This window comes from Saccopteryx bilineata, chromosome 1 (genome assembly GCF_036850765.1).
Source record: "Saccopteryx bilineata isolate mSacBil1 chromosome 1, mSacBil1_pri_phased_curated, whole genome shotgun sequence".
Lineage (NCBI taxonomy): Eukaryota > Metazoa > Chordata > Mammalia > Chiroptera > Emballonuridae > Saccopteryx > Saccopteryx bilineata.
In genome coordinates, this window is record NC_089490.1 from 313,072,892 (window position 1) to 313,099,636 (window position 26,745).

A 26,745-nucleotide genomic window follows, 5' to 3' on the forward strand; every position below is an offset into this window, starting at 1 on the left:
TATTTATTAGTCTTATTTGTATTACCATTAAAAATGTGATTTGCAAAAGCTTTACTTAAAATCATGGGAATTTTGTGGTAAGGTAATTGAACAATTTTTGTAATTTCTTCATACACATATAAATCCACATACATAGGTATATACATATGTGCACACATACATATATGTGTGTATATATCTATATATACAGATATATATGTACATGTGTTTGGGATTTTATGACTTTGTTATTAAATCTTATTTAATTTCACTTTTCCTTTGACTTTACTTTTTTATTTTTATTATTGTTAATATTGATTTAATTCATCTATGACTTTGCTTTTCATTATCTTTAATCTTTTTTTTTTTATACAGAGAAAGAGAGAGAGATTCAGAGAGAGGGCTAGACAGGGACAGACAGACAGGAATGGAGTGAGATGAGAAGCATCAATTATGAGTTTTTCGTTGTGCATTATAACACCTTAGTTCATTGATTGCTTTCTCATATGTGCCTTGACTGCGGGCCTTCAGCAGACCGAGTAACCCCTTGCTCGAGCCAGCCACCTTGGGTCCAAGCTGGTGAGCTTTGCTCAAACCAGATGAGCCCACGCTCAAGCTAGCGACCTCGGGGTCTTGAACATGGGTCCTCTGCATCCCAGTCCAATGCTCTACCCACTGCGCCACCGCCTAGTCAGGCTATCTTTAATCTTTTTTGGTTCTGAAAAGGGCACATTAGATTTTTCCACTGAAATTTTATTTTTTATTGTTTTTCATTTATTGATTTGGTTATATATACTTTTATTTACTTTCTGTATGATTTTGCTTTTTTTATCTTAGTTTCATTTGATCTTGAGAGAGGTGTATTAAAGTTTCCCACTATCATTTTAATTATGTAGAATTCTTCCACTCTTTTTTTTTTTTTTTTTTTTACAGAGGCAGAGATAGACAGGGACAGACAGGAACGGAGAGAGATGAGAAGCATCAATCATCAGTTTCTCATTGCGCGTTTCTACTTCTTAGTTGTTCATTGATTGCTCTCTCACATGTGCCCCGACCGCGGGCCCTCAGCAGACCGAGTAACCCCCTGCTGGAGCCAGCGACCTTGGGTCCAAGCTGGTGAGCTCTTTGCTCAAGCCAGATGAGCCCGTGCTCAAGCTGGCGACCTTGGGGTCTCGAACCTGAGTCCTTCCGCATCCCAGTCCGACGCTCTATCCACTGCGCCACCACCTGGTCAGGCGAATTCTTCCATTCTTAATATTTAATATATATAACAGCTTGATTGAAATGTAATTTAAATGCCATACAGTTTATCCATTTAAAGTGTAAACTTTAGTGGGTTTTTGGAAATTTGAAAAGTTGAGGAACCATTAATTATAAAATCAACTTTAGAACATTTTTTATCACTCTATAAAGAAATCCCATACTCATTAGCAATCAAGTTTTAATTGTTTTTGCTTTATATATTTAGCTGTAATGTGCTTTTCTTATGCAGATTTATGTCTCCTCAATCTTCTTTGTAAATTTTGATTTTGTTTTATAATGTTTATTTATCCTGATTAGCACTTTTAACTTTAATTCTACCTTGTTTGATATTAATATTGCTTTTTCCTCTTTCTTTTTCCTTCCTGTAGTTTGTTGGATTATTTGCCTCCTGCTTATTTCCAATGTTTAAAAAAAATCACCTTATATAAGTATAATTTTTATAGGTGTGTTGTGAATTTCTGCCATTTGATGGGAGAATTTATTTGTTTACATTTAGTGAAATGTACTTGACTGATTTTCATTCATCATGATTTATGGTAATTATTTATTTTACATTGTTTTTTCTTCACATTTTTTTCTGTTTTGATCATGTTGAAACATGAATTTCATTTTGAAATTCTATATATACATAGAAATTGAATATATATTTATATTCTACCTTTGTAGTTACATGTTCTTTTCTACTTTACTATTTTATTATTATTAAGCATACAAACTTTTTCATGTGATGCAAATTAGATTTCTTGTCTTTTTTTATTATTTAAAAACAAAATATTGCTTATTTCCCTAAGAATGTAGTTTTTTCCTACTGACCCAGCTCCCTTTGAGAAGAGAACTTTATAAAGCTGTTACTTTTTATCTGGCCAGGCAATGGTGCAGCGAACAGAGTGTCGGACTGGGACGCAGAATACCCAGGTTCCAAACCCTGAGGTTGCTGGCTTGAGTATGGGCTCACCAGTTTGAGCACGAAATCATAGACATGACCCCATGGTTGCTGGCTTGAGCCCAAAGGTTGCTGGTTTGAGCCCAAAGTCACTGGCTTGAGCAAGGGATCACTTGCTCTACTGTAGTTCTCTGCCCCCGGTCAAGGCACATATGAAAAAGCAATCACTGAACAACTAAGGAGCTGCAATGAAGAATTGATGCTTCTCATCTCTCTCCCTTTATGCCTGTCTGTCCCTATCTGTTCCACTTTCTATCCTTGTCAAACGCACACACACACACACACACACACACACACACACACACATCAAAAAATAAAAATAAAAAAAGAGAGAGAAAGAAAGCTGTTACTTTTCTTCTTTCCCCCTCCAGCCATTTCTCCTCAGCTTCCTAACATCTGGGTTTTACTGAAATTGTTTAGTTCCAGATTATGAATAAAATTTACCTCACAGTTGTCAATACTTTCTCTTTTCCTCTATTTCAGTAATCTATATTTATATTTACAGTACAAATTTACAGATAATCTTTTATTATCATTTATCTATATATCCGTATCTCCATTGGAATGTGTGTGTGTGTGTGGCAAGGTTCATTGCTCCTCATTTTCCTCAGGTGTTTTACTGAGTGGTATGGTTTCTCTGAATCTTTGCTAAATGTCTTGGATGGGTAATAAATTCTGAGATTTAACTTTTCTTGGCTAAATCTGCTTTTATTAACAAGAAAGTTTTATTAGCAATCACTATCATCTAGCTTCTAGAGTTGCAGATAGGAAGAATATTTTTTTAAAAAGTTGGGTTTTTTTAAAAAATTAATTTTTATTTCTTGCAAAATCTTGCAAAAAGACTTTTTCTTTTTAAGCCTAAGTTGTTTTTATCTCTGTGTTTCAGAAATTTATCCAGCTGCACCTAGATGTCTGTGTGTGTGGTGTGTTTTTTCTTACCAATCCTGTCTATAATCTGTGCCTTGTGTACCATTAGATTTAGGATTTTCTATAGTTCGAGGGGAAATTCTCTCTGTTCTTGGTTTAGTTATAGTTCTTTCTCCATTGATTCTTTTTTTCCATTCTAAATCACACCGTTTTTAGAGATCGTACTTTTTCATGAGTTGTCCTACTAAATTTGTTCATTATGAATGGAAAGATCGGAGACAAATATCTGTAATACAAGGGAATATCTGTTATTTTATAAAAAAAAAAAGGCACAAAATGTGCTTTGGTATTTGAAAGGCAAAAGTAACTGGGTGTTAGAGTGTACTTTTCTGATACTTTACATTTTAAATGTAGTTTTTGGGTGAAAAAAGTATTCCACAGTTCTCAGTGTTTGGCTTCATCTCCATTATTCCAGTGTTTCTCACTATTAAAATTTATATACTGTGTATATTTTAAAGCCTAATTGAACATAGCTTCAAAACATACAAACTGTAAACTTTAGCATTACAAGTATTTTTGTGCCTGAAGAAGTTACTAAACTCCTAATAATACCTATCCCTTTGGATATTCAAGAATTAATCTGAAATATATTAGAAGGTTTCCCCTGTTAACATGCTTAGCAAATTCTTTGTTAGGTCAAAACTATTAAAACCTTGTTTTTTGAATCTGAATGTGTCCTGTTAGCTTTAAGTATCTAATCAAATTTTAAAAACTATAAAGACAATTAATTTTAGTTCACCCACACTTAGAAATAGATAGGACATATGCGGTATTTTTTTTAGAAGAGGGACAGAGTTGCCACAAATGCAGCCAAAGGAGGAGTATTATATGCCTCTAAAATAGTGGAAAATCACTGTTTAACCCAGGCCAGGCTCTTCCACCTCTGTGGTTCTTCACATTCCATTCCTGTCCATCTGGCATTGCCTTTTCCTTCCTTGTTGGCCTTCTGAACAACTGCTTTTTCTCAAGTAGTAGAAAAAGTACCCTTCAAACATTATTTCCCTGAAGAAAGAAACAGCCATTTTTTCCCTATAACTCTGTAGGTTTACCTATATGACTCCGTTATAGCTCAGTCACATTATAATTTAATTATCTGCAGGGGCCCATGTGAGAAAAGAATGTGGTTAGCTATCTTGGTATCCTTAATGTGGCACTGTTGTAGCTTTAAAAACATGATTATAGTCATCAAACATATACTTAGATAAATGTTTTGTTTCTGTGAATGAAGTCTTAGTCTCCATGTGGCAGGTATTATGCTAGTGATGGATATGCAGATGTAAATGGGATAAGGTCTCTGTCTTTAAGAAGTGCACTATGTGAAGTCACATGAATGGCAGATGAAGGACAAAAGATTCATATCATGAATGAACAAACTGTTTTATTTACAGTTGTAGGATATCACCATTTAGGCTATTCATTTTTTCTTTAGAGGTGAATTAACAGTAACTTAAAATTCTGACTTCTAACTTTCCTGTTAATAAAAGCAGTTTTGTCAGAAGTTTGTCTATTGAGGAAATGTATTCTTATAGACCTAAATGTCAAGCTGTCATGCTGTCTTGTGATAGAGGAGATGAGCATTGTCTATATGTTTCAGGTGATTTACTGTACGTGGGAAGTTTGCGTCAGTCGTAGGTGGAACCTGAGAGTGAGAACTCCACCAGTAGTCTGAGCTGAACTACTTTCTTCGTGCTTTCTACATTTTGAGCTAAAGTTTAAAATAGAAATCTTGGCTCTTGGTTCATAGTATATTTTCAAAAGTTGAAGTCATCTTTCCCTAGTTTTAATTTTTAAAACTCTAAGAATTTTCTTCTTTTCCCATCTTGTACAGTTTAATGATTACCAGAACAACAATTTTTTTATTAGTTAATTGCATATTGTGGTTTATATGGAATTACCATTTATAACATTTGGTTGTAATATTCAAAATAATTCAGTTGTTCTTTATTGATACAAGTCACTTTTCATCCTAGTAGACTTTTTATTTGAGAACTAACAATCCTTCCACTTTAAAGTACAGAAGTGCTTTTTAAGGCAGCAGGATTTCTAGTTGACAGAGTCCTATATTCACAGAATAGTTCTTGTTGCTTCTAATGAATTTACTTGTTGCTTTTTGGAAGATTCTTTGGAATTTTGTCATTGGAAATAGACATAAGCACATAAACTTACTGTATTATATTTATACCTGTGTTCTTTACTTAATTAACTGTGAAGGTATTTTTAATGTTATGAAAAATGCAAGTTAGAAGAAATTCTATTTTTCTTTTTTGTGCATAATGACCCTAAGTCCTTTTAAGATACAACTCTTCAAAGTATAGAAGCCATCCATGGAATATTTTCAATGACAAAGACAGACAATATAAAATTTGATTTATTCTGAATTTAGCTTATAATTAGAATTGTTAATGAATTCATTGAGGTGACATTGGTTAATAAAATTATATAGGTTTCAGGTGGACAATTCTGTAATACATCATCTGTCTATTGTATGGTGTGTTTACCATCCCCAATTAATTAAAATTTTTAATGGTGACGAAGAACATTATGTTTGAAGGAATATCAAATTAATTTGTGTGTATTAGGATTTTTTTAGTTATAATATAGTGATGTTGATGTAAGGTTTTTGCATAGGAAGAAGTTTTAGTGAAGGAATTTTCAGACAGATAGTAATCAAACCAGGGAAGTGTGGCTTTATATGCTGAGAGAGAAAGGGAGATTTAGGAGGAAGAATGATCAGAAGAATTAAATTAAAGGATAAACAACCAACTAGGTTAACTTAAAGAAGGACAAAACAGTATGTACTGGTTTCAGTAATTATCAACACAGTTTCAGTGGAGCAGTTGGAGCAGCAGCCAAATCGCAGTGAATGTCATCTATCTTGTTTCCTCCCACACTGGCAAACTAGACAGATAAATGCCATTATTATCAATTTTGATTGGTATTATTATTAGTGAATGCAACATATGTTAAAGGGCAGGCTTGTAACATGACAATGTGAGATGAGTGATGACTGATGTTTTTATTTTAATGGGTGACTTTTTCAGCTTGTCTTGGAATATTGAATCTATGAAACTACAATTTATGTGAAATGGCTTCTTAATGAAGTGATTCTTTTTCACTTCAATTTTTACTTTTTTTCTATTTCACTTTGATTATAAGAAGTACTTTGTCAAACTGGCTTCTTAACTTGGCTACCACAGTATTTAGACTTTATGGTAAGCTCTCAAAAAGAGTTTTTGATGATTATTTTACTCAATTTGTTAACTAATATTGTTGACTGTTTTATTCTCTCACTCCTGGATAGAGAGAACCCTTAGAGAATAGTAGGTAGGGATAGCGGACCAAGCCATAGACAGCCTAGACCGTTCTGCACTGTAACAGGACACTACTAAAGTGACTTTTTGTCTCTTCCCAGTCCTGCCTAATTTTCAGGACCTTTTTATAAGATAGACTAGACTAAGCAAGGGAATAGTAATATGTAACTACATGTTTGGATTTTAACTGTTGAGGAGGGAAAAACATCCTTTATTCTTCTAGGTTTTTCTGGCTGGTGTAAGAATTAGATTGACATGAGGCAGATTCACAGAAAAACCAATTTAATTGTCTATACTAGGAATCCATAAGAATATGGGGCCCACAGATGGTCTGCAATTGTGGCTTCTGAGCTGTTCTGAACTAAGGGGAGGGGTAGGAGTCTAGTACATCAGAGGAGAGGCAGGAAGTTTACATGGAGATGGAAAAAACAAATACTTCCTGGGTGATGGGGAGACAATGGGATACAGAGAGGACTTTGGTCTCTCTTTTCTTTGTAGTTATCTCTGATGAAAGCAACTCCTGGACCAGGCTATCTATCTAAATTATTTTAGGCAGTTAAGGGGAGGTACTAAGCCCTTCCTGAGTCTTTTGTTTCTTGAAATAATAAGCCTAAAATAATCCTCATAACAAAGAGACATATTTTAGGGTGGCAAAATCTTGCCTCAATGGTGGATCTACTTGATCACAGTGCCTCTGTTTTTAATCACTACAAAATGCATTGTGTGTATCTGTGGTTCTATGTATTTATATATATGTATTTTTCATTATAATTACATTACTCTAAGGTAGAAGGTTTTTTTTGTTGTTGTTTTTTGTTTTTGTTTTTTGCCACATCTATGAGTGAGTTGGAACTTAGAAAACTTAACAAAAACCTTTAACTCGCCCTGGCCGGTTGGCTCAGCGGTAGAGCGTCGGCCTAGCGTGCGGAGGACCCGGGTTCGATTCCCGGCCAGGGCACACAGGAGAAGCGCCCATTTGCTTCTCCACCCCTCCGCCGCGCTTTCCTCTCTGTCTCTCTCTTCCCCTCCCGCAGCCGAGGCTCCATTGGAGCAAAGATGGCCCGGGCGCTGGGGTTGGCTCCTTGGCCTCGGCCCCAGGCGCTAGAGTGGCTCTGGTCGCAACATGGCGACGCCCAGGATGGGCAGAGCATCACCCCCTGGTGGGCAGAGCGTTGCCCCATGGTGGGCGTGCCGGGTGGATCTCGGTCGGGCGCATGCGGGAGTCTGTCTGACTGTCTCTCCCTGTTTCCAGCTTCAGAAAAAACAAAACAAAACAAAAAAAAAAACCTTTAACTCTGGTGAAACTCCACTCTCGTCTGTTCTTACTTTTGTAGGTGAAAGTATGCAAAGCACTCCACAGTTGTGCCAATTTTGATTTCTTGTTTTGTCTCTTCCTCGGGTCTAGCTGACCTACAGTACTTCCCCTGAGATTTCTAACTTAAGCTCTTCTATTTACTCTAGATAACCTGATGCCTTTCCTCACTTATATACCTTATAGCTACCTGTATGAAGATCTCTTAACAATGAGGGAACTCATTAAGGAAAATATATTATTTGTATGAATTATAGCAAATGGAGTAAGACATTGAAAAGAAAAGTTAGATTAGCAGCATTTTAAAAGTATTGCTCCAAGGGGTTTGAAGAAAGAGGAGTAAATATGTGCATCACAGAAGATTTTTAGGACAGTGAAACTACTCTGGATGACACTATAGTGGTAGACATATGTTGTAATATATTTGTCAAAACCTAAGGAGTACAATATCAAGAGTGAATGCTAATGTAAACTATGGACCTGGGTGATAATGTTGTGTTGTGTAGGTTCATTGATTGCAACAAATGGACTGCTGTAGTTCACTATATTGATAGTGGCAGGGGGTGGGGGCTGTGTGTGGAGAAAGATAAGGCACAGAGAAAATATGTTCTACATTCTGCTCAATTTTGCTGTGAATCTAAAACTGCTCTATAAAATAAAACTTATTAAAAACAAACAAACAAACAAACAAACAAAAGAGTTTATGTTCATTAACATTTTGGAATCATCCAGAAGATGAAATTGACTTTCTCTGACTCAGAATGAATGCATTAACCTAGTTGGGAAATTTGTGGACCTCAAGTGTTTCACTGACTAGCTACCTCCTTTGGTAAATATTAAAAAGGTATAAATTCAATTACTTATATTTCTCACTAACATTTGCTTCCCATTTACCTCTAGGTTTGAAGTTTGAAGAAATTCAAGAAAGATTCGGTGAGGAGTTCTTTAATACATGCTTTGATGAGAATGAGAGAGTCCTTCGAGCTGTAGGCGGCACGTTGCAGGACTTTTTTAACGGCTTTGATGCTTTGTTGGAACACATTAGAACTTCTTTTGGGAAACAGGCCACTCAAGAGTCCCCATCATTCCTATGCAGAGAGCTCCCTGAAGGTACTCTGATGCTCCACTACTTCCACCCTCACCACACCGTGGGCTTCGCGATGCTTGGGATGATTAAGGCTGCAGGGAAGAAGATCTACCGGCTGGATGTGGAAGTGGAACAGGTTGCAAATGAGAAAGTGTGTGCTGACGACTCAAACCCAGGCAACTGTAGCTGTCTTACCTTCCTTATCAAAGAATGTGAAAATTCTAATATCACCAAGAACCTTCCACAGGGGACGTCCCAAGTTCCTGAGGACCTCAGAATTAGCATCAACACCTTCTGCAGAGCCTTCCCCTTCCATTTGATGTTTGACCCCCACATGTTGGTCCTTCAGCTGGGGGAAGGGCTGAGGAAGCAGCTCCGATGGGACACTCACAAAGCGCTCAAGTTTGAGGACTGCTTCGAGATTGTTTCTCCAAAGATTAATGCCACCTTTGAAAGGGTCCTGCTGCGACTATCCACCCCGTTTGTGATTAGGACCAAACCTGAGGCTTCTGGCACTGAAAATAAAGACAAGGTAAGTGGCCATGAACTTGAGAGGGGTGATGGGAACTAGAAGAGTACATAATTATTTCAGTAAATTACATTCTGGCTATACTAGTAATTATTTAGGCAAGAGAGCTTAAAGTGCCATTTAGAAAATTACTGGTCCCTGAATGTATGTAATAAGATTTGGCCTTATTCCCAGCCATTTTGCATAGTGTTTGCCTCTTTCATTAATTTATTTTAGCATTTAAAAAGAAGAAATTTATTAATACTAGCCATAGTAATTACAAAAATGATAAGACTCATTAAAAATCTGATGCTGTAAATCCATAAATTTAAGTCAAACTGTGAGAGAAATGGTAAGACTGGTTTCAGCATTGTGGGACTTGCTTGCCTCATCCTTAAGTAAATGTAGGTCAGGAGCTAGCTATACTGTGAATACGTTGTGTTCTCAATTTCATAATCTAGGAACATCTGGTTCACATTCTAGTTTTGTCTTAATATGAAGAATCATGTCTTTTTTAAAAGTTGGAAATGAGCCTGACCTTTGGTAGCACAGTGGATCAAGCATTGACCTGGAATGCTGAGGTCGCCGGTTCAAAACCCTGGGCTTGCCTGGTCAAGGCACATATGGGAGTTGGTGCTTCTTCTTCCTCCCCCCCCTTCTCTTTCTCTCTCTGTCTCTCTTCTCTAAAATGAATAAATAAAAATAATTTAAAAAATAAATAAAAGTTGGCAATGAAATGATTATTTCTGGAGTTCAAATAAATTTTAGCATTGAAATAAAGACTCATTTCCTTAGAACATGTATACTCCTTGAGAGAATACAGTGAACACCAAGAAACTTTATTGTGAATTTCTTTGAAACCCTTTTGGGAACATCTGGGTTATGTATTATAAGTAAATAACAAAAAGACAACAGAAATACATCTTAAAATAGTTGCATTTAAACAAATATCCTCAGGTGAATATTTTCTAGAAAAAAAGTTAACATTAAAATAAGTAATAAAATATAAAGAAAAATGAGCCATTACTATTTCAATGAGAGCCATTCTGAAAGGTGTGAGGTGGTATCTCATAGTGGTTTTAATTTGTATTTCTCTGATGATTAGTGACGTTGAACATATTTTCATATGCATATTGGCTATTTGTATGTCCTCTTTGGAGAAGTGTCTATTCAGTTAACCATTACTATTTTAAACTCGGTAATATACTTTCAATGATTAAAAGGAAAGCTAATGTTAATTGCCAGAGTAGACATTTGATTGTACACTTAGTTTTCAATAGAGATTCTTTTCAATATTTTGTATCAAGATAGATGAAGTTCTGTTAGGCTTGTTCCCAAGCAGTTTGAGAGATCTGTTGGCTTTTGAAATGAATAGGCTTGCAGAAACATTCAAAAACTCAGTGGCTGAATAATCTACACATTCTAGAGTGTTATCAATAACAAAAGAGAGAGAGAGAGAGAGAGAGAGAGAGAGAGAGAAATAGTTTCCTGAAAACAGAGTCAGAGACTTTTTTTTTTTTTACAGGGACAGAGAGAGAGAGAGTCAGAGAGAGGGATAGATAGGGACAGACAGACAGGAACGGAGAGAGAGATGAGAAGCATCAATCATCAGTTTTTCATAGCGACACCTTAGTTGTTCATTGATTGCTTTCTCATATGTGCCTTGACCATGGGCCTTCAGCAGACCCAATAACCCCTTGCTTGAACCAGCGACCTTGGGTCCAAGCTGGTGAGCTTTGCTCAAACCAGATGAGCCCGCACTCAAGCTGGCGACCTCGGGGTCTTAAACCTGGGTCCTCCGCATCCCAGTCTGACACTCTAGACACTGCACCACCACCTGGTCAGGCCAGAGACATTTTTGATGATTTTAATCCTCATTTGTTTCTAATTAATTCATTTTTATAATTTTTTAATTCAATGGAAAAATTTTAAACAAAATATTTGAGAAAGATAAAAGGATGCACATTTCAGTATTACTAAATCAGGTGATTTAGGAAAAATCATTCAGTGTTGTTTTCATCATATAAGTACAGTGATTTGAAAACATCTAAGGAAAAACCTGAAGATTTGCACACTGTTGGGCAGATAAAATATATTATGCTCACTTTGTTAAAGATGGCGGTGCCCACGTGGAAGCCCGTCACCCAGGTGATGGTATTGGTTTCCCTTTGTGCTTGGGATGGGCGTGATTATATTAATGTGTGTTGGGGGCAGGCTGGGTTTTGGGACTGGGGCTTGGTTTTGGGACTAAGCCTTTCCCACCCTTTTTGATGTGGGGTGGTGCACTCTCATGAGGAATCCCATTATGCCTCAGATAAGTGACTTTGTATTAGAGACTTCCCTATTTTGTATATTGGATTAAAGGTGTTGGTTTCTGCACTATAAAGTGGGGCAGACCAGGAGCTTGCTTTCTCTTGGTTCCTGAGATTAGCATTAGAGAGGAGAGCAGAGAAAGGCCACATGGAGGAGGCCAGGAGAAGCTGCCAAGATGATGGAGTGCTGAGGGAGAAGCCAGTTTGTGCAGAGAGAAGGAGATGGGGAACAGAGGTGAATAAGTCTGGTGAGCTAGAAACCTTTGATTCTAGGAAACTCAGATAAGTCAGTAGCTTTGTGAGCACTGAATGAGTGGGTTTTGGAGCCCAGTGTGTGTTTTACTTGCCCACCGGGTACAAGCTAGGAGTAAAGCTAATGGCCCACCAGTTCTTGGCTCCATTGTTTTATTACCGTCTGTCCGAATCTAATGTGAACCTGCATGGGCCAGGTGGCTGTGATGGTGGCCGTGGCTACTGGCCTTACACACACATTTAGATATTTTAATTTGAAAAATTTTGTTATTTCTATTTGATTATTCATAATGTTTTAAATAATGTTTTTCACATATGCAATATATATATATATGTATATTCAAAAATTGGTGCCCATTTTGAAGCTCTTTGGATTGGGAGAAAGTTGTTAAGTGAGTATTTTTGTCCATATTTGTAGTTGTGTTAAAACTGGAATTATTCCTTGTAACACAGGGAATATTAAATCTATTGGTTCTGTTTTACAGAAAGTACAATGTTTGGCAGCATGAAGTTAATATTTTTGGAAATGTGCCTGAAGTAGAATATATTATTACCAATGTTAATTGCTTTATATTTTTTGGTAGAGTTGAGAAAAATTAATTCAATTTAAAGTTATTGCTTCAGATCCCTCCCCCCCTCTCTATTTCATCTGGCTTGTATTTATATTTAATTTGTATACCAGGGTAAGAAATAGACATAATGAAATGATGACTCAAATGTCAAGGTCCCCTGCCAGTTCCAGTAATAAGGGACTGTGCTCATTGAGAAGATGTAATTATAATTTAAACATGTTAGAGGCAGTTTAAAAATAAAGCAATAGGCAGGACTTTTAGTTAAAATAAGGATCACAGTCTTGTCACCCTATGTTTATATTTCTGTTTACTTACCTGGGTATACCAGAGTGGGATATTTGGGAGGGCTACAACTGGCCCAAATAGAAACCATAGTCAATAAATTGTGGCATGGAGTCTTATCTAGATGAGCAATATAATAATTTTTGAATTATTATGTTGCCAAATTCCTAATTTGTGGTTTCTTAAAACATGGAAAAAAGAAAATCAGGGTAAAAATTATTTTTCTATTTATAAATTTAACCTTGATATTCATTGTTTTTCCATAATAGATGTTCCTTTTTTTTTTTTTTTTTTTTTTTTACAGAGACAGAGAGAGTCAGAGGAATAGACAGGGACAGACAGGAATGGAGAGATGAGAAGCATCAATCATTAGTTTTTTGTTGCGCGTTGTGACACCTTAGTTGTTCATTGATTGCTTTCTCATGTGTGCCTTGACTGCGGGCCTTCAGCAGACCAAGTAACCCCTTGCTCATGCTAGTGACCTTAGGTCCAAGCTGGTGAGCTTTTTGCTCAAACCAGATGAGCCCACATTCAAGCTGGCAACCTTGGGGTCTCGAACCTGGGTCCTCGGCATCCCAGTCCAATGCTCTATCCACTGCTCCACCGCCTGATCAGGCAATAGATGTTCTTTTTAATAAATAACTCCATGTTGTCTAATGTTTCTAATTCTTTAGTGGACTTTGATAAGAAAGTGCTATTTTTAAATAATTTATGTTATTTATTTCTTAGACTAACAGTGAAGGCTTTCATGCTATTTTACTATTTCAGCTATTCACTTAATACTTACGAACCACCTTCTTTGCTATAAAAATAAATGAATAAATAGAAACAAAAACAAGAGCTAATCATGCAGCCAAATGACAGAAAATCATTTGTAAAATGAACTGTAATGCTTTTGCTAACCCATGACTTTTTGTCATTTTGTGTTGTCAGTCAGTGGTGAACTGCGTGGCTAGTGGTGGAGCATGCTTGTGAGCAATTGGATGAGATACTGATGAAACAAAACCCATCATTGTAGTTGTAATGAGTTATTGACATAAGGGTTGATTACTAAGAAGCAAGAATGTCACTGACAGGTATCTGATGCAGTATTTGTGACCAAGCTTAGCTCAAAAGAATTTTGAGGTCACAATAAACTCTTCCAGATGCTTTAACCAACCTTTGATTTCTATTTTTTTGGTCCCCTCTACATCTTCTCTAAGTGATCCTCTGTGCCTTACATATTCTCTCTCAATTTTCTTTGTTTCCCATCTGACATTTTTGTTTTTGTCTTTCTTTAAGCTCAGGTTCCTTTTTTATCATCTTCTCTTATCAAATTTCAAGCACTAAATATAAATAAATTGGTTCATTATTTAAAAAAAACAAATTTGCATAGGGAATTAAGACTGAATTTGGAATCCATGTTAATTTGTGTGTGTAACTTTCAGGTGATTCTAGTCTAATATTGTTCTGAGAATTTGGAATTTTATCACATAAATCTTTTAAGGCATCATGATGAGTTTAAGAAGAAATTGGTTGCAGTATGATATGCAGTTGGGTATTAACATTTGGTCATATAAACCTGACTCAGTGACATACAGTGTGTCCATAATGTCATGGTGCACTTTTGACTGGTCACAGGAAAGCAACAAAAAACGATAAAAATGTGAAATCTGCACCAAATAAAAGGAAAACCTTTCCAGTTTCTGTAGGATGATGTGGCAGCATGTGCGTATGTGCATATGATGACGTAACTGTGTATACAGCGGAGCAGCCCATGGCCATGCCAGTCAAGATGTGGATGGCACAGAGGAGATTTCAGTGTGTTCTGTGGCTCGCTAAATTCGAATCTGTGACCAAAGTGCAACGTGAATATTGGCGCATTTATAAGGAAGCGCTACCACATAGGAATAACATTACTCGGTGGGATAAGCAGTTGAAGGAAACCGGCAGTTTGGTGGAGAAACCCCGTTCTGGTAGGCCATCAGTCAGTGACGAGTCTGTAGAGGCTATACAGGATAGCTACCTAAGGAGCCCTAAAAAATTCTGTGCGTGAGCCCACATCAAACTGCACTGAATAGGTATGACACTGGGAGAGTTTTCCTTTTATTTGGTGCAGTTTTCACATTTCTTTTGTCTTTTGTTGCTTTCCTGTGAACGGTCAAAAGTGCACCATGACTTTATAGACGCACTGTAGATTCCAAAGCTTTTTTTTTTTTTTTTTTGGTATGTAAGGGACCATGCTTATAGTAGTGCTGTTAGAAATGAAAGGAATGCCACATAGCTTCCTTCTCTGCATTGTAAGGTCATGTGTGCGGCCAGTGGCAACAGGCTGGGAGAGAGATATCTCTGACAATCATGATTTTAGTAAGTCCCTGTAGTCGCTGAGCCTCAAATTTATTCATCTGGAAATTAAGGAACCTAGACTAATAATTGACATTTTTACTCCTTTACAAATAATCCTTAACAATATATAAATTTATATGAAATAAGTTGATCATGATCCTTTCTAACATCCCTATAACCCAATGAATTCAGATGCATTTTTAAAGAGAGGCACAAGGGAATCCAACTTTTTTACTGTAGAGAGCTCATTCTCTTATCAACACTATATTAAAGTGGTTCTCTGACAGTTATATTGTCAAATAATTCAGAAAGTACTTGTGAAGATTAAATGACTTACTCCATGTAAAATTCTCATTACATCTTCGGCCTCTTGGTTAAGTGTTAAATAAATGTTCATATTATCACTTCTACCATTATTATTATTATTGTTTCTTTTTACTGGTAACATTTCTCCTATCCATTTTCCTCTTCACTTATTACATTCTAGAAAGAAGTACTGGAGGTGATAGTAGGTTTAATAATTTTAGAGAAATAACAAGCATACCTAACATCTTACCAAAATGTGACTTGTTCTCCGCTTCTTGTCTTCTTAATAAAGACTGGAACATTTTTTAAACTTTTTCTATGGGAACTCTGTTTGGATCTGCTTTTTATGTAGACTATTTTATTACTGTTTTTATTATTGGAGAGAGAGAGGGAAACATTGATTTGCTGTTCCACTTATGTATGCATTCATTGGTTGATTCTTATATGTTCCCTGACTGGGGATTGAAATGGCAACCATGGCATATCCTGATGACACTCTAACCAACTGAGCCCAGCCAGGGCTTTAGACTACCTTGTGTAAAATTCCTAGTGTCCCTTTAAGATTTACTAAAGTTTGGAACCAAGTTTTTATCACCTGTGTCTACTAATATCTTTTATGTTTATTTATTCCAGTGCTTTGCTGCACCAGTGCCTTTGGAAATAAAATGGACTTGTTAGTGTAGGTACAACCTGAACCAGCAATGGATTTTGAGAAACAGTAAATAACGTGAGCTCTTTTGACATTTATTTTTCTTAGTAGCAACACTTCAAAGAACTTTAATAACATTGTGGAGGGAGTCCAGCGTTAGAAGTACATCATCCCTATGACACAATAATAGCACTGTCATTCATCTTTACTCAGTTCTCAGGTTGGGGAACTGAGGAAAAGCCCTAACAACAAATTTCTTTTTCAGTCCCCAGAAATATCCTTGTATTTGTCTTATTAATTAGAAGCTGTAAAACAAATGCTGGGAAAAATTTTTCAAAGAATAAGGGAAGAATTAACCTCTGATCTCTGTGGTCAAATCAATTTTCGGAGTGCTTTTTTATCTTTTCTAAGGCACATGCCCAACTTTTTCTGACTTGATAATTGAAAGTTTAAATATGTTTATTAATCTTACCATACCTAATGACAGTGTTGAAAGACAAGTTTCATCTGTCAGAAGACACTATTTGATTTCAACTTGAATTTAATTTAAGAAAATGTGAGCTTTTCTTCTTTGTATAGGTCATAATATTTTATTAAAAAATTCAAATATTGAACAAAATTTTAGTGATGGACAAAATGACATTAGAGCTTTCTCTATGAATTTGCATTATAGAATATAGATGTAACTTCATTAAAAATTTATGGAATTTGCTTTGCTCTTGTAATTATAAATGAGATTTTTTAGTACTAATTTTTGTGTTGTTCATTTTTCTCTAGAACTATTACCTGACCATAAACTGCCTTTAAACACAGGTTAGACATATTGACATTCTGATACAGATATTACTGAGTTTCATCCTGGCTCTCTCTTGATTTTTTAATGCTTATAATGTTATCATGCTATTTTACTGTTTAGTTACTATATTTTGTATAGTCAGAGGCTAAGGTAGATGAGTACTATATAGTGAATTATATATTTCTTACAGTGATCCTCATGCTTACGACACACATTTGGCCATGTTTAAATTTTTGTTAGCAGGAAATATATAGCCCTGAATTTACGAAGGAGGTACCGCCTACTGGAAATTAGACATTGTTTAGTTATAGTGTTGTAGGTTCTGATGGGGGTGAAAGTGAGCCCCTGTAGTTAAAAATTATTTCAAGATATCCTTAATTGTTCCTTTTTAACTTAGAATCATTTTTTTTTAAAAAGCTGGTAACTTAATTATCAATAAATTAAAAACCAAACAGCTGTTTTGAATGCATTGTCTACTTCATCTTTTTTAATGGTGTTTTATTTATTCACATTAACATTTTTGTAAGTATTCAGTGAAATAATTTATAGTAAATATATATAATAGTACAAGTATTACAATAATACATTTTCAGAAGACTTTATTATCCCCAAAAGTTTTCTGTACCTATTTGCAGTTAATCTCTGCTCCTATTCCCAACCGCAGACAACTACTGGCCTAATTTCATCTGTGTAGTTTTGTCTTTTCTAGGCTTTTTCTATAAATGTAATCATACAGATATGTAGTCTTTTTGTCTGGCATAATGTTTTTTATGTTTATTCATAGTGTTGCATATATGAACAGTAGTGTACTACATAGATATACCATTTTTCCCCAACCCATTCATCAGTTGATGGACACTGGATTGTTTTTAGATTGTGGCTATTATGAGTAATGTCGCAATGAATATTTGCATACAACTATTTGTGTTGAATATATTTCCATTTCTCTTGGGTACATTACTAGGACAGAATTGCTGTGTCATATGGTAAGTAAATGTTTAATTTTTTAAAGAAATTGACATACTGTTTAACAAAGAGGCTATGTCATTCTTCATTTGACCAGCAATGTAGGAAAGTTCAAATTTCTTCACATACTCACCAAACTAGATATTGCTACATTTTGATCATAACCATCCTAGTGGGTGTAAAGTGGTATCTTGGGTTTTAATTTATATTTCCCCAGTGCCTAATGATTTAAGCTTCTTTTCTTGTGCTTAGTAGCTATTAGTATAATTTCTATGGTTATACGTTCTAGTCAAGTGTTTTGCCCGTATTTAATTGTGTTGTCTTTCTACTATTTAATTGTATTTTTAAAAATAAATATATTGGATATTACATTTAATTCCAAGAGTAGTTACTGTGTGTTGAAGAACAGTTTTAATTTTGATAGTACCAATATTTTCTTTTGTGGGTCATGCTTTTGGTATGATATCTAACAAATATTTGTAACTCAAGACTACAGAGATTTTCTCCTTTATTTTCTTTTAGATGTTTTATGATTTTAGTTCTTACAGTGAGGTTTGTGATCTACTTTCAGGCATCTTTTGTCTATGCCAGGAGGAGCTAAGATTTTACTGTTTGTTTGCATATAGACATCCAATTATCTCAGTATTTTTTGTTGAGAAAACTGTCATTTTACCACTTACTGCCTTTGTAACATTGTCAAAAATTAATAACCATAAAATACTCCCTAACTTTTCTATTTCTGTCAGTTTTAAAAAATATCTAGTTTTATGTTGATAATACAGTGTTTTGATTACCATATCAAAGTTAAGCTTTGCAATTGGGTATTTTAAGTCCTCCAAGTCTGTTCTTTTTCAAAATTATTTTAGCTAGTATAGGTTCTTTACATTTACACATAAATTTTAGAATCCATTTGCCAATTTCTAAAAAGGCTTTCAGAGTTTTGGTAGGAAATGCACTGGATCTATCGATCATTTTAGAAAGAATTGCTGTGTTAATATTAAATTGTTCATTTCATAAAGATACTTTTCTCAGTTCACATAGAGCTTTAATTTTTGTCAAAATTGTTTTAGTTTTCAGTGTACAGGTTTTGCACTCTTTCTTAAATCTATTTTTATTTCTTTTTAAAAAAAATTTTTTTTATTTATTCATTTTAGAGAGGGGAGAGAGAGAGAGAGAGGAGAGAGAGAGATGGTGGAGGAGCTGGAAGCATCAACTCCCATATGTGCCTTGACCAGGCAAGCCCAGGGTTTCGAACCGGCGACCTCAGCATTTCCAGGTCGACACTTTATCCACTGCGCCACCACAGATCAGGCTCTTTTTATTTCTTAATGATATTATGAATGGAATGTTAAAAGATCTATTTTATTGCCTGACCTTTATCCACTGCGCCACCAAAGATCAGGCTATTTTTATTTCTTAATGATATTATGAATGGAATGTTAAAAGATCTATTTTATTGCCTGACCTGTGGTGGTGCAGTGGACAAAGCGTCGACCTGGAAATGCTGAGGTCGCCGGTTCGAAACCCTGGGCTTGCCTGGTCAAGGCACATATGGGAGTTGATGCTTCCAGCTCCTCCCCCATCTCTCTCTCCTCTCTCTCTCTCTCTCCCCCCTCTCTCCTCTCTAAAACGAATAAATAAAATTAAAAAAGATCTATTTTATTAATACATAAGAATACAAATTATTATTTATTTAATTTTTAAATTTTTAATTTTTTTATTTTTCTGAAGTAAGAAGCGAGGAGGCAGAGAGACTCCTGCATGTGCTTGACTGGGATCCACCAGGCATGTTCACTAGGGTGCGATGCTCTGCCCATCTGGGGTGTTGCTCCGTTTTAATGAGAGCCATTCTAGTGCCTTAGGTGGTGACCATGGAGCCATCTTCAGCGCCTGAGCCAACTTTGCTCCATTGGAGCCTTGGCTGTGGGAGGGGAAGAGAGAAATAGAGAGAAAGGAGGGGGGAAGGGTGGAAAAGCAGGTAGGTGCTTCTCCTGTGTGCCCTGACTGGGAATTGAACCTGGGACATCCACACAGTAGGCCGATGCTCTACCACTGAGCCAGCTGGCCAGGGCTAGTAATACAAATTATTTTTGTACATTACTCTTGAGTCTTGTGACCTTATTATACTCAGATTAGAATAGTTTAATATTATAGGATAGATAAAAATGCAGGTTTTTTTTCAATAGATTCTTGAGGACTTTTAACGTACATGGCAATGTAGTCTGAGAGTTGAGACAGTTTTCTTGTTTCTTTTCAACATCCCATTCCCTCCCTCCTATCCTTCTTCTTCCTTCTTCTCCCCCTCTCTTTTGTGATATTATTTGCCTGTTATAAGCCCAATTATATATAATAATTGCATATATAATATACATTTATAATTATATGATATATATGGGGTTTTTAAAAGGAATTAGGAAAAGAAAGGACAATATATTAAAGTATGTACATACATTCTTATATACTTATCCACATATTTACCACTACCAGTGTTTTTTATTTCTTCTAATGTATTCATATATTTCTTTCAACCTGAAGGAGTTCCTTTAATATGTCATGTACAGTACATTTACTATCAAGAAGTTCAATTACGCTGTTCATCTGGGAATGTCTTTATTTTACCTTCATTTTTGATAATTTTTCTGGATATAGAATTCTTGGTTAACAATATTCCCTAGCAATTTGAATATACAATTTGCTCTCTTTGGCCTCTATTGTTTATAATGAGAAGTTAGTTGTTAATTGTATTGTTATTCCTCTTTATTCCTATGAAGGATATAAAACATGTTGATGTAATAGAGACTGACTGGTTTCAATGGTTGAAGAGATTAATTGGGCAGAGAATAGCTTGCTGAAAAAAATGGGATGTCAGAGAAATGGTAGCATGAGAAATACCCTTGATCTCCCCCCTTGAAATTTTATAAATTTGAACAGCTGTAACATAGAAACCCAAATGGGCTCACAGGCTTGTCTGAAAGATGTGAGCATTGAATCAAGTAAAGGTAGGGACTGGGGGCGGGCAAAAGATGAGGATGCAAACCCTGGTGTTGAGTACTTGTGGCAGGACTACAGAGAGGGGAGAAATCCTGAGTGTCTGAGTCTTTGTCTCCCGGGAGGAGGGGAGAAATTGGGGGGCACTCTGAGGAGTACTGAGCATGGGGATAGGGCAGAAGATGAAACTCTGGGACATTGACAATGCTCCCATGTTCTGCTTACAGCCTGCACTTGGTAGAGGGACAGAAATACAAGTTAAGGCCTCCCAAACCTCCCAGATCCTGCCTCCTTCCCTTTGCAGAGTACAGAGAGTAACAGTGACATACTCTAGAACTAATTCTGCAGAAACACTGATTTCTCTGAAGAATAGGGGTACTCTCTGTCTGGTCCCTGGTCTGTCAGGACACAGGGAAGAACACATGGAGTCCTAAGATCACCATTGCTGGGAGGAAGAAAAAAGAAGGCAAAAAATCCTACAGCCCACTCTGCCTCCAGCATCTCAGATGCAGCCCTGCCTCTATTGTTGCAGCTACAGCATCACTACAGTCAGACTGAGGATTGTAGAGCTGAAATTTGTAATCCAGTGCCACCTTCTGGAAAATAATAGAAAAACCTCTTGCAAGTGCTATACCACTCTCATAGGTCATCTAAGCAGAGAAACCTCATTCTAATATCATGAATAACCAAGAAAGAGACACATTTCAGAAAGAAAATGGAAAATCTCCAGAAACTGATTTCAATCACATGGAAACTTAGAATGACAGAGAATTCAACATTGAGACTTTGAAATACTTAACAAAATGAGAGGAAACATGAATAGGCAATTTAATGAACTAAAAAAAATAATAATTAACAAAATGAGTCCTTCATCAAAGAGATGGAAACTTTAAAAAAGAACCAAGCAGAAATTCTGGAGATAAAGAACTCAGTAAATGAATTTAAAAATGAATTAATAAGTCTAGCTAAAAGATCTGTCCAGATGGAGGATAGAATCAGTGTTATTGAAGACAGACAACTAGAGATGATGCAGAGGGTAGAAGCGAGAAACTCAAGAATTAAAAAAATGATAATTCTCTAAAAGAATTCTCTCATTCAATCAGAAAGAGCAATATAAGAATAATGGGCATAACAGAAAAAAGGAAGAGAAAGAGAAAGGAATAGAGAGGCTATTCATACAAATAATTGATGAGAACTTCCCAAGCTTATGGAAAAAAGCCAGATCCTTGAATCAAAGAAGCAAACAGAACACCTAGTTACCTCAACCCAAAGAGGTCTTCTCTAAGGCACATTGTATTAAAACTGTTAAAGAATAATGACAAAGAAGGAATCTTTATGGCAGCTAAGGAAAAGAGGAAAATAATATATTAAGAAAAACCCATCAGTTTATTATCAGACTTTTTAGCACAATCTCTAAAAGCCAGAAGAGAGTGGACTCAGACACTCAAAGTATTGAAATGGAGAAATTACTACCCAAGAATATGAAATCTGTCAGTTATCCTTTAAATATGAAGAAGAAATAAAGCTTTTCCTGATATACAAAAGCTAAGGGAATTTATCCTCAGAGAACACCCACTTCAGGAGATACTCAAAGGGGTTAGTCTATAAACAAAGATCATCTCTGACAACAAAAATATAAAAATGGAGGGGATAAAGTCTGAAGTAGCAAAAGAGGATGAAGGTCAGAAGCATTGTATAAGAAACTTTTTTTTTGCACAATAACCTAATGGTAATCACCCACAAAAAAACCAAAACCAAAATACACAGTTTAAAACAAGAGGAAACAGAGAAAAGAAGTATGGAATACTACCAAACAAAAATAACTGATGAACACAAAGGAAAAGAACCAAAGGAGACACAGAACTATGAGAAAACAAGGTAAAAATGCTATAAGAAAGCCTTATATATCAGTCATTACCCTGAATGTAAATGATTTGAACTTACCAATAAAGAGGAACTGAGAAGCAGACTGGATCAGAAAAGAAAACCATATGCTGCTTTCAAGAGGCACAGCTAAGTAGCAACAACAAAAGTAAACTCAAAGTAAAAAATTGGAAAGTGAATCTACAAGCAAATAATACCCAAAGAAAAATTGGTGTAACCGTACTTATATCTGACAGTACCAACTTCAAGACAACAAAGAGAAAGATGGACATTTCATAATGATAAAGGGGATACTACATCATTAAGACAGAACACTTCTTAATATGTATGCACCGAATCAGGGAGCACTAACATATATGAAAGTCTACTAACTGATCTAAAAATAGAAACAGACAAAAACTCAATCATACTTGAAGATCTCAACACACCTTTGACAGTTTTGGATAGCTCATCAAACCAGAAAATAAATAGAGGTGTATCAGCCTTAAATGACACAGTGGTCCAAAGGGACATAATTGACATTTATAAGACATTTCATCCCAGAACATCAAATTATAAATTCTTCTCCAGTGCACATGGAATTTTTTCAAAGATAGACCATTTGCTGGACAACAAAACTAGCCTCATTGAATTCAATAAGACTGAAATTATACCAAGGAAATTCTTTGACCATACAGCTCTGAAATTAGAATTCAACTGCAAAATGGAAGTAAAGAAACCAACAAAAATGTGGAAATTAAACAATGTGCTTTTAAAAAAAGACTGAGTCAAAAAAGAAATAAAAACCGAGATCAAAAGATAAATATATACAGACAAATGAGAATGATGACACGCCATATCAGAACTTCAAGGATGCAGCAAAAGTAGTAATGTGGAAAGTTTTTATTATTACAAACTTTTCTCAAGAAACAAGAGCGATCCCAAGTAAACAATCTTATACTACAACTTAAAGAACTAGAATAATAAGAACAAAAGCAACCCAAAGTTAGCAGAAAAAACAATAAAAATTAGAGCACAACTAAATGAAATAGGTAGAAAACAAAAAACTAGAAAAATAATTCAAGAAAGAGCTGGTTCTTTGAAAAGGTAAAATTGACAGTCCCCCCACTAGACTCATAAAGGAAAAAAGAAAAATGACTTATATAAGCAAAACCCAAACTGAAGGAGAACAAATTATTACAGATATTATAGATATACAAAGAATCATACTAGAGTACTATGCAAGACAATATGCCACCAAATTCAACAATCTAGAAGAAATGGATGAGTTTCTAGAACTATACAATATTTCTATCTTGAGGCACAAAGAAGTGGAAAACCTTAATAGACCTATAAGCAGGAAGGAAGTAGTAACAACTATCGAAAAACTTTCCCAAAATAAAAGTTCAGCACCAGATGGCTACACTAGTTAAATCTACCAAACATTCAAAGAAGATTTGGTACCTAGCCTTCTCTAAAGTCTAACAAAAAACTGAAGAAGGATCAGTACTCTCTTAACACATTTTATGAGACTTATATAACCCTGATACCAAAACCTGGCAAGGACAATACAAAAATAGGAAACTACATATCAATATGTATCTCTAATGAAAACAATTGCAAAAATATTAAACAAAATACTAGCAAATTGAATACAACAATACATTAAAAAAATAATACATCACAATCAAGTGAGATTCATTCCAGGAGTATAAGGATGGTTCAACATACTCAAATCATGCAATGTAATACATGTACAAAACAAAGTACAATAATTATATGATACTATCAATACATACAGAAAAGGGATTTGATAAGATACACTATCCATTTTATGGTTTAAAAAATGGGTATAGAAGGAAAGTTCCTCAATATAATAAAAGCCATGTGTGACAACCCTTAGCCAATATTATACTCAATGGTGAAAAACTAAAAGCTTTACCTGTAAAATTAGGAATAAGACAAGGACTCCCACTCTGACTACTCTTATTTAGCATAGTTCTGAAAGTCTTAGAGAGAGCAATCAGGCAAGAGAAAGAAATAAAAGGAGTTTCTTTTGGGAAAGAATAAGTAAACATATCACGTTTTGCAAATGATAGGATTCTGTATATAAAAAACCCTAAAGAGTCCACTGACAAACTATTAGAAACAATAAACAAATACAGTTAAGTCACTCAATGTCAAATTAATATACAAAAGTCTACTGCTTTTCTATATACCAACAATAAAACCTTGGAAAATGAATGGAAAGAAACAATTTCTTTTACAATTGCAACAACAAAAATGAAATACCTAGGAATAAACTTAGCAAAGGATGTGAAGTACCTGTATAATGAAAACTACAAAGCTTTATTGAAATAAATCAAAAAAGACTTAATGAAATGGAAAAATATTCTATGTTCGTGGATTGGAAGAATCAACATAAAGTGTCCATATTACCCTAAGCAATATACAAGCTTAATGCAATCCCTATTACAATCCCAATGTCATTTTTTTAAAGAAATAGTACCAAAAATTACCAAATTTGTATGGAACCATAAAAAAACCCAAATAGCCAAAGCAATTCTGAGAAAAAAAAAGAACAAAGCCAGAGGTGTCACACTACCTGACTTCAAATTATACTATAGAGCCATGATAATAAAAAAAAGTTTGCTATTGGCAGAAAAGTTGACATCCAGACCAGTGGAACAGAATCTACTACCCAGAAATGAAACCACATATATATGGGCAAATAATCTTTAACATAGGGGTCAAAAACACACAATGGAGAAAAGAAAGCCTCTTCAATAAATGGTGCTGGGAAAATTGGAAAGCCACATGCAAAAGAATGAAACTTGACTACAGTTTGTCTCCTTGTACAAAAATTAATTCAAAATGGATTAAAGACCTAAATATAAGATAGTTTTGTTGACCTAAATATAAGACCTAAATATAAAATGTAACAATAAATTACCTAAAAGAAAACATAGGTACTAAATCTTGTTTTAGACCCATGGCAATAGAAAACAGTTTATAAATTTGACCCCAAAAGCAAGGGAAGTAAAGTAAAAAATAAATGAATGGGACTAAATCAAACTAAAAAGTTTCTGCACAGCAAAAGAAACCAACAATAAAACAAAAAGGCAGCCAATCAAATTGGAGATGATATATACAAACATCAGCTCTGATAAAGGATTAATATTCAAAATATATAAATAACTCACAGAGCTCAGCAACAAACAAGCAAACAATCCAATTAAGAAATGGGAGAGGACTTGAATGGGCACTTCTCCCAGAAAGACATGCAAATGGCCAACAGATATATGAAAAAATGCTCTTTTTTATTAGCTATTTGAGGATTGCAAATCAAAACTACAATGAGATACCACCTAACACCTGTTAGATTGGCTGTTATCAACATGACAGGTAATAAGAAGTGATTGAGAGGTTGTGGAGGAAAAGGACTCGTCACTCAATGCTGGTGGGAATGTAAACTAGTAGAGCTGCTATGGAAGACAGGATGGTGGTTCCTCAAAATAATAAGACTAGAGCTAGCAGATGACCCAGCAATCCTTCTATTGGGTATCTACCAAAAACCTCAAAAACATTTGTATGCAAACACACATGCACCCCCATTTTCATCGCAGCATTATTCATGATGGCCAAGACATGGAAACAGCTTGTCCTTGGATAGAGGATTGGATAAAGAAGATGTGGTACATATATACAGTAATGAAATACTACTCAGCCATAAGAAATGATGATATACTGCCATTTTTGACCACATGGATGGACCTTGAGAACATTATACTAAGTGAAATAAGTAAATCAGAAAAAGCTAAGAACTATTTGATTTCACACTTAGGTAAGATATAAAACTGAGACTCATGGACATAGACAAAAGTGAAGTGGTTACCAGAGGGAGGGGGTAGGGGAGTGTCGGAGTAAAGAGGGCCAAATATACAGCGATGGACAATTTACTTGACTTTGGGTGATGGGCACACAATGCAATAAACAGTTTAGTGCTATAAAGATGTTTACCTGAAACCTTTCTGTTCTTGTGGACGGATGTTACCTCATTAAATTAAATTTCTAAATAAAAAAAAAGGCATGTGGCCTTTTTAA

General features: G+C 35.4%; 1 protein-coding gene across 1 annotated transcript in view; it reads left to right on the forward strand.

Annotated features, from left to right (window-relative positions):
• The window catches only part of GUCY1A2 (guanylate cyclase 1 soluble subunit alpha 2), a 323,767-nt gene that overhangs the window by 78,493 nt on the left and 218,529 nt on the right, over nt 1-26,745 (forward strand). Inside the window, exon 4 of the mRNA XM_066247582.1 lies at nt 8,636-9,354. Within this exon, the coding sequence (XP_066103679.1) occupies nt 8,636-9,354 (719 nt within the window). The remainder of the gene's footprint in view (nt 1-8,635; nt 9,355-26,745) is intronic.